General features: G+C 49.8%; 1 protein-coding gene across 1 annotated transcript in view; it reads left to right on the plus strand.

The window, feature by feature from the left end:
• Positions 1 to 14,529, plus strand: part of COL23A1 (collagen type XXIII alpha 1 chain) — a 214,506-nt gene that overhangs the window by 164,466 nt on the left and 35,511 nt on the right. Inside the window, exons 4-5 of the mRNA XM_068162909.1 lie at positions 2,515 to 2,557; position 2,840. Coding sequence (XP_068019010.1) covers positions 2,515 to 2,557; position 2,840 — 44 coding nt within the window. The remainder of the gene's footprint in view (positions 1 to 2,514; positions 2,558 to 2,839; positions 2,841 to 14,529) is intronic.

The raw sequence follows: 14,529 nt of genomic DNA on the forward strand, positions 1-14,529 counted from the left end.
GGGCTGTGCTCCAAACCCCTCCCCAGCTTTATTGCCCTTCTCTGGACACCTTCCAGCAACTCAACATCTTTCTTAAATTGAGGAGCCCAGGACTGGACACAGGACTCAAGGTGTGGCCTAACCAGTGCTGAGTACAGGGCAGGATGACTTCCCTGCTCCTGCTGGCCACACTGTTCCTGATACAGTCCAGGATGCCATTTGCCTTCTGTGCCACCTGGGCACACTGCTGGCTCATGTTCAGTCAGCTGTCAACCAGTACCTCTAGGTCCCCCAGTAGCCTTTTCTCTCATTCTATCACTAGTTACTTGGGAGAAGAGATCTCAAACAGAGATCTAAGTCAATATCTCAATGGTCAACATAAAATGGGGCAAATGTCTCTGGGAAGAGCCTGTCCCTTGTGCAGTGGGCCTGCACGAAGGAGATGGCTGGGTGAGGGGCAGCCCCTGGGTGCACAGTTAAGTTCTTTCTTCATCCCTGGCTTGACAAATGTTTGCCTTTCTTCCATAGGAAGCGAGTGCCTTGTGGCCAGGCTTTTGAGAAAACATCTTCAGCAAGGCAGAGAGCTGTGTTGTTTTTAGGGAGGAGGAAAGCTCGGTTCATTAGGTTTAACTTTCTGCTTTAATGAAGATTTATCTAACCCCATTTGGCCAACAGCTTAGCCAAAGATTAGTGTGACTCCACTGATGTGGGTGGAGAGCATCCCATGTTGCATAGACAGAGAGGAAAGCGTTTTAAAGGAGCACTTGTCTGCACGTGTTGGGAGAAAACAGTAGCTGAGAAAGGACAAAGGCAACGCATTCCAGGGAGGTTATAATTGGTACACGACTGGAATCCCATATTAAAATAATTTCCTGACTGCTGCTTGCTTGAGATTTAGTTTTGACTTCCCTACAAAAGGCCTTTTGTGGGTAGCTTGCCCATAAGTGAGTTAATAAATCAGGTTTATGATTGCTCGGTTGATAAATTGGCACAGAGCCGTGGGGCTCGTGTGCTCCGAAGAAACTCAACCAAGGGAAGTGAGCTTAGAGCCTGTGTCCCCTTTAGTGCTTGGAAAAAAAAGAATTGAGACTTTGGGGCATGGAGGAAGGTTTGGAGGTTGTCTTTGCCCATCCATGCTGGCCCAGGTTGTGAGTGGAGCTGAGCCTGTTCAGCTGAGCAGCACAGGCTAACGGGCTAAGTGCTGGCAGCAGGCACTGCCTGGCCTTGCTCTCAGCCCTCATTCTTAGGCTTTTCTTGGGGGTGGTTGTTCAGCTTTGCAGTGTTTTGATTTTTAAACAAGTGTTAAAAGCCTGGAGCAGGCATTAGCTTGAGGTGTTCCCCCTGGTTTCTCTTCTTGAATGATAGAAGATGGACCCAAGCTGGTGGATTGCTGTGTTTGGGGTTTTTTTTTTCCCCACATTTTGTCTTTTTGCTTTCTTTTCTTTCTTTTTTGGTTTTTTTTTTAATTGTGATTAGTTTCTGGTTTTGATCAGGCAGGAAATGGAGCATGAAGGAAGCCCCAGTCAGAGCTATAGGCTGCCTGACAAACAGGAGTGAAATGTGGATTGCATTAGATCAGGGGCTCAGCCTTCACCTCTGTGTAGCAGCGGCCTGGGAAAGCTGCACACATCGGTGTGGTGGCAGCAAGACCCCCCCAGTGCAGGGCAACAGAGGGGTACCTTTTCCTTCTCCTGCCATGAATCACAGCTGCAGACTGTGGCACTGGTACCCAAACCCTATTTACTGTAGGTGTAATGAGTTTTTCCCATGGATCCCAGACATTATGCATCAGCACACCGTCTGCCTCTGAGCCCAGCAAAGCCTTCAAGGAGGGACTGTGATGCAGGTTGTGTGACACAAGAGGGATAGAGACTAAATGACAGCAACATCTGGGATCTGTGGTGGCTGCAGCAGCATCTTTGCCAGGTGCCCCTGGCACTGCACTGCACCTTTGGCTTTTGCAAGCCTATCTCCAGCTCGTCCTGTACATTCTGGAGAAAACAAAGCTGTGTGGTGGAAGCATGCTTCTTGTTCCTCCAGTTCCAGCTCTTGCTCTGCTTTTTGTTGCTAGTGCTGCTCTGGGGCTCTGAATGTGGGTGATGCCTTGTGATCACAGAATCACAGAAACATTCAGGTTGGACAAGACCCTCAGGATCCCCAAGTCCAACCAAGAATCCTACTCCACAAAGTTCACCCCTAAACCATAGCCCCAGGTACCACATCCAAACACATCCAGGGTTGGGGACTGGCTGTGTATGGAGGGGCAGTGAACAGAGTCACACTGGGGAGAAGATGGGAAAGGAATGGTTTTAGCCCCCCACTGTAAGTACATCCCTGCCAGCAGCACAGGGATGAGGTGGTCCCGTAACAGGAGGATGGGAATGGTGTTAAGTGTATCTGGGAAGCCATCCCCTTGGAAATGAGAAGCCCTGAATCGTTCTGGGTTTGGTTCCTGCTGTGTGTTGTTTCATCAGATTGTACTTTTTCTGTGTCATTCAGTGACTCTTCTCTCTTTGTTTCTCTTTTGTTTTCCAGGACCTGCAGTAAGTATGCTGGATTTTACTGCTGGATCAACAAAGTTAAGGCTTCCCCTTCCCCCCCCCCCCCCCCCCCCCCCTTGCCCTGCCTTTCGGTGTCATTGCAAAAGCACAGCAGTTTTTGGTGGAGGTGTGTCTGGAAGTAAAATTGGTACCAGATGCTGCTGGGTTTTTTTTCTGTTGATGGGGTTTTGTTGGTTTTTTTTTTCATGATTGTAGACAAATAAGGGGGGGGGGAGGGAAGAAAAGTTTGAAATGTTTAGTTTGCTGCCCTGAGGGACTTCCAGTAACCTTTAAACCCAGAAAATATGGAGTAAAGAAAGAGTCTTCCCTTTTAAGAGTTCTTCAGTCCACTTCCCCTCAGCAGAAAGAGTGCTGTACTAATATTTTAATGCAGCAGTAGGCTCTAAAGCTCTCTCTTGCTTTTCCTTATCTGTTGTGTTTCCATCGTTGCATTTGGGTTTGGTGGCCTCACAAGGGGGGCTAGAGGGAAAACCGTAGCTTGCTCGCTTCCCTCTTTGAAGTCTTGGGGAGAATAAAGAGCATTCCTAACCAATGCAACCAGGAAATTTATGGGGAATTTGTTGTTTGAAGGGGCAGCAGTTGAAAATGTGTCAACTCCTCCTTCAAAACGCTCAGACGTGCCTTTGGCTGTGCCACCGCCACGTCCAGATCTGTTCTCCCGCTGGGTTTGGGGTGAGGAAACAGCATTTTGTTTGTGCCCTCCAAATGTGCTGGAGGGATTGTTGAAGAAAAACAACAAAAAAGGGAATTGCAGGCATTAGGTTCTTCTGGTTTTCCACCTTTCCCCCACCCCCGGAGGAGGAGAGGCACAGGCTGTTTGCAGCCGTGTGTTTTCTTCTCCAGCGCTGCAGCCAACAGAGACATTCCTTCGCTTTGTTCTCTTCTCGTGGAGCATCACTGGGTTGGAAAGGGATCGTTTGGGAAGGATAGTTTGGCAACTCTTCCTGGGCTAATTAATTTCCAACTCTGTGGTTCTATTTGAAAGCCAAAAGGTGTCAAGGAAGTGCACAGGGGCGTTGTCACAGCCCCCATGACTTTGGCTCTCCTGGGACTGGCAGTGCTGCCCATGGGTTTAGCTAATGGCTTTCAGCCCTTTCAATTTTCACTTCTATTTCAAGTTCATTTTTTAATGCAAAGGCTTAAGAAGGTTGTGAGAAAAATTTTTGTCTGGCCAGGCTGTGAAGGTGCAAATTGGGAAAATGTAAGACTCAGCTCCATCCTTACAGGAGAGCTGAGTCAATGTGCTGTCAAAGCTGTGCCCAGCGTTAGCAATAAATCCAAGACTCTGACTCAAGGGCTGCAGACAAAGGAATTGTTCCTGTTCAGAAGTGCAGTCTGACAAGCAACTCATTTTTCTGTAAATCTTCTGTAACTAAACTCTACAGTGCAGCCTCTCCAACCCCACAGTGAAAATGGCTCTGTGGGTTTGGGAAATATTATTAACAACTTGGACATTGTGGGAGCACCACTGGGAGGTGAATTCCCACCTGCCTGGCCCAGAGCTCGACACTGCTGCCCCATCTCGTGGCTCACCAAATCCCATGCCAGGGTCACCTCACTGACATCATGAAGAGCATCTGCTGAGGCTGAGCACAGGGATGTGCAGCTGGCAGGGCCTTTTTTGAGCCTTCATGCTGCTCCCCACAGGGATTGTACCTGGTGATTATTGTATTTATCATCTTTTTCCCCTCTCTGTACTCCACACAATCTGGCTCTGTGGTTAAACCCCCCCAAACCTCCCTCGCTGAACGGCAGGCTGCAAACGGAGAGGATCCCCTCTGTTTCCAGCTCCATTTACACATCTCTTAAGGGATGTTTTCCTGTTGATTAGAGTACTTGGGCTTATTTTACAATGGATTTATTGACCTGTTTTGGGCTGCGCTGCTGCTGAGAGGCTGCTCTCAGCCCACCCGCAGCCGGCTGGCTTAGGCTCCCTCACGTGTGCTGCCTGTTCACTTTTATTGGACACGATCTGGCACAGCCAACATATGGTGCACTATTAATTTTTCTTTGTCTCTACTTTGGTTTTCATTTCCTGGTTCCCACGGCACTATTGAATTGCAAATGGAGCACAGGGGTGATTTAACACAAACAAGACCCTTTGCTTTTATTATTATTAGTATTTATTTATTTCCCATTCCCCCCTCCCCTCCCCTCCGTTCCCCTCCCCCCTGCTCTTCTTTAAGAGATAATTCCTGGATTAGTTCATCTGTATAAAAACCAAAACAAAAGCAAACAAACAAAAAATCCACACCAAAAGATAAAAAAAAAACCCAAACCAGCCACAAAATAAACCAAGACAACCAAAATCCTGCCTGCTTAGCATGAGCAGGCATTTGCCAGAGAGTTCTTTAAGCACAACCTAAAACTCCTCAAGCCCACAGAACCACAATGTTATTGTATTTCAGCAGCACTGTGTTTCACTCTATTAGTTTCTTCTGTTTCTTGATTGATTTATATTTTGTTTTGGGGGTTTGGGGGTGGGGGCCATAAGGAATGGATTACATCTCCCATCTCTTGCCCTCTGCTGAAAGTGTAGCCTCAGTTCCCTCGTTCCCTAGTAGCAGTTGCTCTCTGGTGCTCTTCCTTTTCTGGCTGTCACAAGCTTAGTTGTGTTCTATGAAAGTATTAGGATTTGTGGTGGAGGGTTTGTGGCTGGTGGGTGATTGATCACCCTGTCTGTGAGGGAGAGCAGGGGGTGCTCAGCTCAGATGCGCTGTAAAACCCCTGCTTCGGAGGGTATTAAAATCACATGCTGGGTAGGAAAGTTCCACAATGGAAGGAGAGACTTGCCACAGCCTGTAATTACACATTTACTGTCCCAGATATTAGCAAACACTTTCTGTGGTAGCATGCTGGCTGGGGAGCTCAGCAGCCAGCCAGGGCTGGCAGTTGCAAGTGTTTCCTATTTCTCTGGGTGTGCTCCAGTGCCATACATCTCCATCAAAACCTCGCTGTACGCCTTAGCCCCAGACTGTCATCGGCTGGATAGGTGCTTGTGGAAGTCAGTGTGGTTTCTGGGTGGATCAGTGGTGCTGCAGGGAGGCATTGAAAGCTGCAGGGGCACTTAGCAGGATGGGAGACGCTCTGTACGTGGTATGAAGGGGGTTGTCAGAGCTGTTCCATGCTGTAAGAGAAGGCTGAATCTGTACATCCACGTCATGCTGACAGAACCTGTGTTTGTGGTAGCAGATGACATTGCTGTACCAGACACAGGCTTTACTGCCTGCTTGTGTACCAGCTAACACTTAACAGCTCCTTCCCAGGAATCTGCCTTAGGTCTGGCTTGCAGTAGGCTCCTCTGGTGTTGCTTATGGCATGCTTAGAATAGAATAGAATTAACCAGGTTGGAAGAGACCTTGGAGATCATCAAGTCCAACCTATCACCCAACACCATCTAATCAACTAAACCATGGCACCAAATGCCTCATCCAGGCTCTTCTTAAACACCTCCAGGGATGGTGACTCCACCACCTCCCTGGGCAGCCCATTCCAATGGCCAATCTCTCTTTCTGGGAAGAACTTCTTCCTAACATCCAGCCTAAACCTCCCCTGGTGCAGCTTGAGACTGTGTCTTCTTGTTCTGTTGGTGGTTGCCTGGGAGAAGAGACCAACCCCCAGCAGGCTACAACCTCCCTTCAGGTAGTTGTAGAGAGCAATGAGGTCTCCCCTGAGCCTCCTCTTCTCCAGGCTAAGCAACCCCAGCTTACTGCCAGCTTGAGCTGTAAATGCCTTTGGGAACCCCCAGAGGGGAGCAGAAATGGTGAAATGCTTTCCATGGGTTGTGTTTAACTCTGTTGGTCTTGCAAACATAGCTAGCAACCTAAATAACAGCTTTCCCTGTAGCATCAGCTTTTTCTTTCTGCTTCATCACAAACTCTTAACAAAGCTTAGAAGTGAGCTGGAAGAGCTGCATCGTGCAAGGAGGTTCATGGACCTAAGATCACAGAATCTCAGAAACATTCAGATTGGAAAGTACCCTCAGGATCACCGAGTCCAACCCAGAACCCAACTCTACAAAGCTCACTCTTAAAACATATCCCCAGGCACCACATCCAAACCACCCTTAAACACAGCCAGGGTTGGTGACTCAACTACCTCCCTGGGCAGCACATTCCAATGCCTGACCACACTTGCTGGGAAAAAGATGGGGAAGCCTTCATTGAATGAATTGCTGGAATAGGAGTTGGCAGCTCAGCCCTGGCTCCTGGGCAGTCAGGCAGTCCCAGCCCCTGGCTCACAGCCCTGCAGCCTCACCAGCCTCTCCCTGGTGTTCCTTGCACCTCTTGCTCTCCATGTCCCAGGGCAGGTTTATGGGCAGGATCTAGTGTGCACCATGTGTACCAGTGGCTTGAGGGGCAGCAGGGACTGAGCACAGGCAGCAGGGCTGGGGGTGAGCTGGCTAAAGCCTGGGTAAGTAGCTGAAGAGAAGCAGGAGACGCACACCTGGGGAAAGCATGGCACAGCTGTCACCTTTGGAGAGGAGAAGTGCCCCAGGAAGTGTCTGTGGAGAGAGTTCAGTCCTGGGGCTGGCTGGGGAGCCGCTGGCCCCATCTCCTGCCTGCTGCTATGTGTTGCCATGCTGCTGTGGGTGCATTGACTGACCTCTTATCTCCCTTGTTCCCCACCACAGGGGCAGTCAGGACGCGATGGTTACCCGGTAACTCTGCTACTCCTTTGATTTGTTTATTCTCTCCTTACCTGCTCTCCATGACCTTCTCCATCTTTCCCATGACACCTGGGCTTTTTTCTTTGCCTGTCTTGGCTTCTCTTTCCTTCTTCCCTCTTCATCACTGATACCTTTTGAGGGATTTAGCCATAAAACTCAGGAGCTTGTGTGGCATTCTCCACCGATGGAGTGAAATACTTCAGCTTTTTCGTGGTGCTTACTCCCACTCTTGCCAAAGAGTTCACTGACTGCAAAGTTACTGCCAGGGCTTTGGGGATGGTCTCACTCGGAGCTGTAGGTGGCCAAATCTAGGGACACAGGTGAAAGAGCTTCAGGGTGTTGAGTTGTTTGCTCATCTCCCAGATTCTTTCCGAGGTGCAGAGGTGTCTTGCCAAGCCTGTTGGCAAGGAAGGATTTTACAGAGGTGAGGAGGAGGAAGGGGGACTTGGGAGTCGCTGTCCTTCCCATGGGCACTGCTGAACTCTCTCTGTTAGAGCACAGTGTCTTATAGTGGAGAAATAAAGCTGCTAACCTGGAGCTGTTACAGGCCCTAAGTTACTTTTTGTGGCAGGAGGGAAACCTTGTACTGGCCAGATCCCAATCTGCAGCCTCCCAGCTGGTTCCCCTCATCCCCACCACTGCATTTGGCTGGCTGGGGTGCACCAGCTCCCAGGCGCTTGATGGCCCAGCAGGGAGTGACTCCCGTGTATGCTCTCAGTGTAAGGGGCTGATGAAAATCACTCTGTAGGTCCTCCACATTCACAGCATGTCTCCAGCTCTGCTCCTGCTCTTTGAATGGGTACAGTGAGTCCTGCACCACCTGATGCTCTGGAAGGAGCTTCTTGGCTGTTGGCCCTGCTGTTCTATTTATAAGGTAAAGAGAAGCAGTCAGCTTTCTCCTTTTTGTGGTTGATGTCCCCTTTTTATTCTTCCTGACAGAGTGTGTTGGGAAGACTCCTTGTCTCTGCCACCTCGTGCCTTGGCTCGGGTCCCCCTGAAGCCCATGGAAACCCATACACCATGGCAACATCTATTGAGTGTGCTCTGGGTGATGGACTGGGAGCTCAAGGGAGGAGGGTTACAAGGGAAATACAGAGCTGTCTGCAGTTTTCATTTCCCTGGGACCCCTGTGAGCCTTCCTGGGGAGGACAGCAGCAGCTCTGCCCTGGGGAGGGCAGAGGTGTGAGGAGAGGTTGAGTCTGCGGGACAGGATTGTGCTGCTTTTGTCTCTGGAACACAAAAGCGCTTGCGGCTCCACCTATTGACCTGAATACGTTCAGTGTAGGTTGAGGGAACGGTAGGGAAGCCTGGAGCAAGCAGGGATGCCGACTTCCAGGGAAGCACAGCTGGAGGGAGGGACCCAGCACGGTGGTTTGTCTCCCTCAGGCGGTACCTGAGGTGCTGGAGCAAGGAGGTGACACAAATGCATGAGTGGTTTGTCGGGAATGAAGGGTTTAATTGATTACAAATGAGGATGGGAGGTTTTGCTCTGAGCTGTTGAGTAGCAAACTTAGGGTGCCTCTCTGCTTTTGTGGGATGTGGCTAACCACTTCTGGGCTGGCAGTGTCCATGGCAGGCTTGCCCCCTTCTGTGTCAGGCACATCCTGGCAAAGATCACTTGTGTGGTTTAGTTGTAGAGCTCTGAGCACCAGAAATGCTGCAGGAAGTTGTGACTTTTCCCCTCAGAGCATCACCCCCAATCTGGCCCTGTGGTGTCCCAGTCATGTCCTGGCAAAGCTCATTCATGTCCTTTAGTTGTAGAGTTCTGGACACCAGAGATGCTGCAGGAAGTTGTGACTTTTCCCCTCAGAGCATCACCCCCAATCTGTCCCCACGGGCAACCCTGGCACTGTCCCCATCCCAGCTCCCAGTGAGGGATTTTAGTGCTGCTCCAGCTCCTGTGGGTGGTGTTGAAGACTGGCAGTGACCTCCAGTACTGCCACCATGTCTGCACTGAGAAAATGGCATTAACATAGCCAAAAAGTTTTGCCTTCTCTCACCTTCCCCCCCAAACCTGCAGTCCAGGTGAGCTGTGCAGCTGGTCCTATTCCTGACCTTGCAGGGCTGAGCCAACCCGAGCAGCCACAGACTTCCTGCGTCCCACATGGCTGTGGCCACACTAATTAGCTTTATCTAATAAGGAGGTGAGGATAATTGCATTTCCAAAGCAATATGTGTACCTGAAGGAGGAGGAAACTAAATATGAAGCAGGCTTGAGAGTTTTGTTCAGCAAAAGCATCTGGGCAGACTTTATTGCATCCAGTTGTGCAGTCAAATCCATTCAGTTACTTAGTTCCCTTCAGGGTGATCAAATGAACTCTGAGCCGTTTCGGGACGTGGATGTGGTGCAAATGCAGAAGCAGCAAGTGGATATTAAATGGTGTTTGGTGTCAGGGAGAGGTGTGGTAACACGTGCATCCCTTGGCTAGCAGGGCTTCGAGTTTATTTGTGAGCTGCTGGTGCGCAACAGCTGCGAGCCAGGGGAGCTTTAAAGGGATGAAGTGAACAAGAGCTCTGGAGGCCAGGCTCAAAGAGAAAACAGCTTTTGGAAGATGCTTTCAATATAGGTTTTGTTTTTATACTTAACATTTTAAGAGGGGGAGTTTGAGCCCTACAATAAATCCATGCAGTATAAATGTGGGTTTGGGTTTTTTTTCCCCCCCTTTGTGATGTCCTGCAGGTTTATTATTCTTTTTTAAACATCAGAGAGGATTTATTCTATTTTGGGGTTTATGGCCTATCCTACTAACATTGCCATAACAGCTATGAGGAGTGCTGGGGGTTGTTGCTTTCCTGCTCTTGTTTGACTTGGGTTTGCCACCCCATTGAATACAGATCACAGCATAAACCTCAGCCTGAATTTCAGAGTAGGATCCTGCAGGCAAAGGGCTGCAAGGCTCTGGGAGATGGAAGAGCCCAACTGTGGGTAGGCTTTGCAGCTGACCTTTCACTGCAGGCAGATCTTCCCATTGTGTGGCTCTCTAATGGAGTCAGATAATGTATGGAGAGGTGAAGCAGTGGCTGGGTGACGTTCTCAGCAGCCTTGTCCCCATCTCTTCCCCAGCCCCACCTGGGAATGGTTGTGTGCTTGCCTTCAAACTACGCAGCTCTCCTGCTTGATGTTTCTCCTCTCAGTGAGCTGCTGCAGTTGTGCTTCTCCAGAAACCATTCCCTCTTCCCAGCTACCAGAGTGGCCTTTTGAAGCCAATGTCTCTGTTCCTTCAGAGTTTCATTTGCCTCTGCTACTTGTGTCTGCCTGAAGTGAGTCTCTGCTCTGCCGCTCCGTGACATCCCGGAGGGAGGATTGTCGCTTCCAGTAGGAAGAAAGCAGAAGAATGAAGTTGATGAACGAGGGCAATTACCTCATGTGCATGTCTTCATTAATACAAAGCAGAGCAGGGGGGAGGCTTTGCAGAAGAGAAGCATGATATGAAACAGAGTTGTCTCCTATTTTATACATTTTTCCTTAGAATATTAGCATCTATTTCTAGCTGAGCAGAGTGGTGTTGGTTTCATTCCTCTGGCACAGGACATTTGCCTTCTGAATTTTGTAAGTCACTCGTGGCTTGAAAGAGCCCAGGCATCATCATTGTATAGTATCATATAGTATAGTAACATCCTGGCATCAAGTTCTGCCCACTGAGAAGTAATGCAGCTTGTTGCTCCAAATAATCCAGTGCAGAGTAGAAAAAACCCAGGTTGGAAAAGACCTTGGAGGTCATCAAGTCCAACCTATCACCCAGCACCATCTAATGAACTAAACCATGGCACCAAGTGCCTCATCCAGGCTCTTCTTAAACACCTCCAGTGATGGTGACTCCACCACCTCCCAGGGCAGCACATTCCAATGGCCAATCTCTCTTCCTGGGAAGAATTTCTTCCTCACATCCAGCCTGAACCTCCCCTGGTGCAGCTTGAGACTGTGTCCTCTTGTTCTGTTGGTGGTTGCCTGGGAGAAGAGACCAACCCCCACCTGGCTACAACCTCCCTTCAGGGAGTTGGAGAGAGCAATGAGGTCTCCCCTGAGCCTCCTCTTCTCCAGGCTAAGCAACCCCAGCTCCCTCAGCCTCTCCTCACAGGGCTGTGCTCCAGACCCCTTCCCACCATGGTTGCCCCTCTCTGGACACCTTCCAGCATCTCAACATCTTTCCTAAACTGAGGGGTCCAGAACTGGACACAGCACTCAAGTAATAGCATCCTTATGTAACTACACCAGTCTAATCAATTAATGGGCTTGTGGTAAAGGAGAGGCACAACAGAGGCATTGTTCAACACTGGCACATCTTTTTGGGGAGAAATTGCCCAGTCAAAACTGAAATACTCTTGCATAGGTCGTTCTCATATGTTTAAAGTCTGCCTCACCAAGGAGCTGTTGGAGCTAAGCAGCTCAGCACCTTCAGAAACCTTATTTTGGGAGCTGTGCACAGTGTCATAATCATCCTTTGGCTGCTGGAAATCCAGGGTTGCCCACTGAAGTCAGCTGTAGTGCCTGTAGCCAGATATCATCTTGTAAGGATGATAAACTCTGGGTTTAATTAGTTTTCAGGACATAAAGTGAAGCCAAATGTTGTTGGGGTTTTTTCTGAGCCGATGTTGGAGGAGAAGGGAAGTTGGTTCCCTGCCTTGCACAGCCCCAGTGCAGTGGAGCAGTGTGACCTGGGCTTGCTTTAGTGGCAGCTCCAGAGTTTTCTTCCCTCATCAGTAAAGACTCCCAATTAGCTTAGCCACCTCAGCAAGGGAAAGTCTGTGCAAGCCATTTGTGTGCAGCCCATGAATGCATTCTGCAGGCAGGCTGGTGTGCAGGAAACGAGGAGCACGTGCCCAGGCCTGTTCCTGCTGGCAGTTCCTCCGTGCTGTGGTGGCCCCTCAGAGTTTCCCAGGAAGCTCCAAGCCATGCACTCATCCAGGCCTTTTGGCAATGGCAGCTCCAGAAAGCCAGATGTGACATTAATGATAAACTGCTTTTGCAGGAGAACTCTAGAAGTAACTTGGAACTGGACTGCCTGATGACTTGATGAGTTGCCTCCAGCTATACAATTGTCTCCAAGTCCTGCTTGGGCACGCTCAGGGTGCAGCCTGGGGGAGCCACAGGAGGAGCAGTGTGTAGCTCAAGATTGCTCCGTGCCCAAACCAGAGCCAGCAGGCAGTGGTTTCTCTCTCCAAGAGGGCTGCCAGAAATCCCATCTGAGATATGGGAGACCATGCTATGTGGTCAGATCTCAGGGGCTGCAGGGAAGAGCACGTGAATCTCAGCCTTCCCCTGGTTTGGGTGGGGGTTTTTGTGGGTTTGGGTGGGTTTGCAGTAGGCAGATGCTTTCCAGACCCTAGGTAGTAGCTCATGTGTGGGCACGAGTGCCTGTGCCTCACATGGGTGTTTGGGTTGGTTATGCACAGACAGGATTAAAAATGGGATAGTTAACATCTGGCATCACTAGGCTTGGATATCCTCAAATACTGCATCATGGGGTTGGTATCCAGCCCCAAAATGAAGGCCTCTCTTCATGTGCTGGCTCATCAAGCTCATAACTGTCACTCAGGGTTCAGTCCTCTCCCCTGGTGAGTCTCTTTGCTTGTAAATATTCACACCCAAAGGAAGTTATTTTCACACATACCTTCTCCAGCAGGAGCCCAGCAGACAGAAGTGACCAATGCTCCTTGTACCAGGCAAACGTTGTGGTCCTAGTCGGTTTCATTTCATTTCAGCATCATTCTGGTGGCCAATTCATATAATTGTTTGCCTAGGGGGGAAAACCTCCTCGAGCTGGGCAAGCAGATCCAGCAAATTCTCCTGCTGCAGCCATTCTCTGGCTCTCTGACGTGGAGACAACAATGCTTTTGTGAGGAGCAGCTCTCCATGGCAGCAGTTCCTTTTTCTCTTGGTTTAGAGGTAATTCTTCCACAGGGAAAATAAAAAGTTGCCTTCTGTCCCACCCCGTGGAGGAGTTGCAGATGCATTTGTTTGCCTTCTGAGCCTCCAGCACTTCTGGCCAGGGAGAGGAGAGGGTCTGCTCAAGGTGCCAAGGACAACAGCAGGAACTTTTCTGCCCAGGTGGCGCAGGCAGATTGCTGCGATGGAGCATGCCTGGCTTCTTAGGTGATGGCTTTGACCCAGCCACCTTATCCTGAGCTGGCTCATGCAGGGATAGGTTTGGTGGTGAGTTTGGCTGTGAGAATAGATGGTGGAAAAGGTCCTTTGCAGGGATTTGGTCTCTGGTTTCTTGGGCTACTTTTCCTTTGCTTCCTTGTTTCCAGTGCCAGTGCAGCTGGTGGACCTGCACCTCTGCTTGCAGTGCATGTAGGCACAGCTGTGTGGTACCCTGGCTTGGCTTACAGGCAGAGGAAAGCTGAGCAAAACCAAGAAGTTTGCTCACTGACCACAAAAGAGAGGTAATCCAAACACCAGCTGCCAACCCAGGACAGCACTTGTGGGGGAAGAATATAAAGGCAGTAAGCGGCTGAAGACTTTGCTTGAAGTCCTTCCAGAACAATTGCTTACTGACTGCAAAACTGCACTCCCAGCACAGTGGCCATCTCCTCTCCTGGAGCTGGACATTTAGAAACAAAAGGATAAAACACATAGCTGTATCTCCAAACCCCAATGAGGCACCAAAGGCTTGAAACGAGCAGCTGCAGAGGACACACGGAACTCGTCTGAGCCTCGGAAAGCTGGGGGGAGTCAGGGGACTCTTTCTGCCATGAGAGCACTTTGTTGTTTGGGAAGAAAACTGGCTCAGTGTGATGCACAGATGAGGGAGCTCTTCCTTCTGAGATGCTGCTGAGCAGCAGATAAGCTGATCTGACGTGGTGGGGTGCTGCTTGCAGAGTGCTGCTGGCCCAGGAGTTGAAGCAGTTGGCTGCAGTGGCTCCTTCCCTTCTTTCTCTTTGCACCAGGAGAGGTGAACAAACCAGCTCTGCTGTGGAATTTCTTTCTGTTTGGTCCAGGTGACCTTGCTTGCAAATCCAAGCAGTGTCCCAGGCAGCTCTAGCCCAGCGTTTGCTTTGGACCAGTCAGTGTTAGATTTGCTTCCAAGTGTTTTTCTTGAGCATCTTTGAGAGGACAGCCAGTAGAACAAGGAGGGAGAAAACAGATGGAAAGAGATGCATCTCCTGTTGAAGACAAAGGAGGAAAGGTTCCTTATCTCCACAGTGAAACCCTGGTGCAGGTGGTTGGCACATCTGGGAAGAGAGCTGGCAACCAAAGCGCTCTGGGGAGCCCACCCTGGCAATGCAAAGAGCCAAACAGTGGGCAGGGCCCAGTGCTGCCCCAGAAACATTCTCAGGATCTGGTCTGGCTTGGGGTTTGCTGGGGTTTTGTTTTGC

This window comes from Melanerpes formicivorus, unplaced genomic scaffold (genome assembly GCF_026170545.1).
Source record: "Melanerpes formicivorus ecotype bairdi unplaced genomic scaffold, bMelFor1.0.p_v2 SCAF_2, whole genome shotgun sequence".
NCBI classification, from domain to species: Eukaryota; Metazoa; Chordata; class Aves; order Piciformes; family Picidae; genus Melanerpes; species Melanerpes formicivorus.